The sequence below is a fragment of the Brassica oleracea genome, chromosome C3 (assembly GCF_000695525.1).
Source record: "Brassica oleracea var. oleracea cultivar TO1000 chromosome C3, BOL, whole genome shotgun sequence".
Classification (NCBI taxonomy): domain Eukaryota; kingdom Viridiplantae; phylum Streptophyta; class Magnoliopsida; order Brassicales; family Brassicaceae; genus Brassica; species Brassica oleracea.
The window spans coordinates 7,975,904-7,978,821 of record NC_027750.1 but is presented as its reverse complement, the minus strand read 5'-3'; the positions used below and the strand labels follow the sequence as shown (position 1 = coordinate 7,978,821).

General features: G+C 39.2%; 1 protein-coding gene across 1 annotated transcript; it reads right to left on the bottom strand.

Annotated features, from left to right (window-relative positions):
* Positions 1 to 382: 382 nt before the first annotated feature.
* On the bottom strand, positions 383 to 1,747 carry LOC106329797 (putative nuclease HARBI1). The gene is made up of 4 exons (XM_013768432.1): positions 1,638 to 1,747; positions 1,399 to 1,570; positions 1,113 to 1,326; positions 383 to 1,065 (listed from the first exon to the last, which is right to left on the bottom strand). Exons 1-4 carry the CDS (start codon positions 1,745 to 1,747, stop codon positions 383 to 385), a joined length of 1,179 nt encoding a protein of 392 aa, XP_013623886.1.
* Between the last annotated feature and the right edge of the window lie 1,171 nt (positions 1,748 to 2,918).

Below are 2,918 nucleotides of genomic sequence, written 5' to 3'. Positions count from 1 at the left end.
CTCCAAACAACCTGCCATATAAAGAGTTCTTGGTCAGTCAATCAACAATGGCAAACTCAAATGCAAAACTGCATGTACCAAACGAATAAAGAACTAAATCCTAATCTCCAGCAACCTAAACCAATACCCACATGCAACATTCTCAACTCAGAGACTGATATTTAACATCAAGAGATTGAATTCATGATCTCAGACTCATAGCAAATGATATAACATAAACAAAAGCATGATCTCAGACTCATAGCAAATGATAACATAAACAGAAGCATGATCTCAGACTCATAGAATTTCACAATGATCAACTGAGCAAATCGCATGTTTATTCCAGCAATTCAACAAGACCACAAACATAACAAGACCATAGCTGTATACCTGTTTGATGCTAATATGGAAGTCTAGTTCCTCTTGCCATCTCCACAGTAATAGAGTCACGCATACTCTCCATCACTCTATCACCCGCCGAAATGTATGGAACATGATCTTGTTCTTGATCATCACCATGTTGTTCATATGATTCCACTCCTTCCCAATGTGAAAAGTCGATATCTTCATGCTGTGAATCTTGAATGAAGTTGTGGAGGGCCATTGTGGCTGTAACAATCTTTATCCATTTCTTCAGCTCATACTTGAGATGTTTTCTGTCTAAAATCCTCCATTTAGCTTTCCATACACCAAAAGTCCTTTCAATAATTGATCTTAGACCAGAGTGCTTGCGGTTGAACAACTCCCTACTGTTTGATGGTGGACCTCCTCTGTTAAACTGATCTATATGGTACCTAGTTCTGCGATGAGGACCTAAGTAACCATCTCTGGTTGGGTAACCTGAGTCGACCAAGTAATACTTTCCAGCTGGAGGGTGAGGAAAAGAAGCTTCTTCAGTAGCACAGTATGTTAGCACCTTTGTGTCATGTGCTCTCCCAGGAACCCCAACATAAGCATATATGAATCTCATGTCGAAATTACATATAGCCAACACATTCATGGTTGCTTCAGCTTTTCTACCTCTGAATGGCTCCACATTTCCAGATGATGGACGAACAGGAACATGGGTACCATCTAAAGCACCTAGCTATGCAATTCTTAAAGTAAGGCCAATACTGCGAATTCTCTACTAGCATTTGTGAACTCATTCCTAGTCAGTTTCACAATGTCTGATGCAAGCTTCAAGACAGAACTTAAAACCTCTTCTAGCTTCCTACTCACAGTGTCAGTTGAATGCTGATAACGCTCTGCTATAACCCGTACTGTTGCGTCTTGTCCAGCTGTCTCTAGGAACATTGCAACACTCTCCTCAAGGTAAACATTAAGAGTCTCTTCTAACCCATACTTTTTTGATAGTATCTTACACAAAATCTTAAATGTTTCCTGGTTCATGCGTAAAATTTCATAGCATTGTACCTCAGAGTCGTTTATAAAACGTTGCACACGTCGCCAACCTTCACCTCGGTTTATCCTGACTAATTGCCTATCAGCATCATCTTCTGTTGCTCCAAACATTTCGTCTATAAGAGCATACATGTGCTGATTCTCATCAAATAGCAAATTCAACTCATCATCCTCAATTAATAGTCTTAATATGTCATGTAAAATTACAAAGAAGACTTTAAAAAAATGGTCCTAACTTACAGTTAAATTACTGTTCATCATATGTCCTAGCTGTAATAAGATGTCTTATGTTCAACACGTTGGAGTGAAATCTGATTAAACAGAGCATAGACAAATCAAGATTCTTCAACTTGACCGCCATTAACGCAATAATAAAGAACGACATCCTAAGAAACAAGCAGGCAGAAAAGAGAAGCAAACAATCACAGCAAGCTTACATTACAAAAAGCAAAGTAACCAGCGAAGATTTACATTACTGTCCATCTCGTTGTACACAGCAAGCTTCTACTTCACCAAACAATCAGTCACCAAACAATCACAGCAAGCTTCAACTTCACCAAACAATCACAGCAATCTTTTACTTCACCAAACCTGAAAAATCAGAACCAGTACCAAACCTGAAGTGTCCGAACCGTAAACCAAACAAAAGCTTATTCTCATGAAACAATGACAACTCTCATAATCAAAAGCTTATTCTCATAATCAAAAGATGATAAGTCTCACAAACATAACATAGAAGACACAAACATAACAATAGCAAAATTTAAAACAACTCAAAGTAGGATAAAATAGAACTAGAAGACATAAACTCCAAGTAGGATAGTCTTCAAGCATCTCTACTTTCCCCAGTAGCAAACTCCAAATAGAGAACCTTGTTCTCATCATCTTTGAAGAACAAGAAGGTCTGGCGATTAGTAGCATCTTGCTTGAGATGGTTGATAGCTGCTTTGTACAAAGGAGACCAATGTCTGATAGCAGACAGCGAGTGTAAGGCTTCCATAGCTCTAAGCTGGTTGCAACTGAACTCAGGATGACACCCTATCATTTTGTTCTTGTCTGAAAGAACATCTGCTACAGCCTGTCCCACTTGCGCAGCCCTTGATCTTTTCCTGTTACCTTTTGATCTACTAGAAGATGATGGGCCAGCAGTTCTTGATTCAGCTGGAGCATTGATTTCCTGAGTAGGAGGAATTTGCCTATTTGTAGCATCTGTGTCTTCAACATCATCATCATCGCCTTGCTGATCCGGATGGTCTTCGCCTTGTTGATCCAGACGGTCTTCGCCTTGTTGAGCAGACCATCCTTCGCCTCCACTTATGTGAACTGATCCAAACACCTTTTCAAACAAGTCAATATTTGCTATTGGCTTCTCTTTAAGCTTTCTCGCTGCTGGCCATTTCTGAAAAACCAATACAAGAGTTAACATTCAGAAAATTGTATACACACAAACAAATGGATCATAACCAGACAGAACAGAGTAGCTGATTGTACCTTAAAAAGTTCATTACACCAGTCATCTGACATGTCTACGA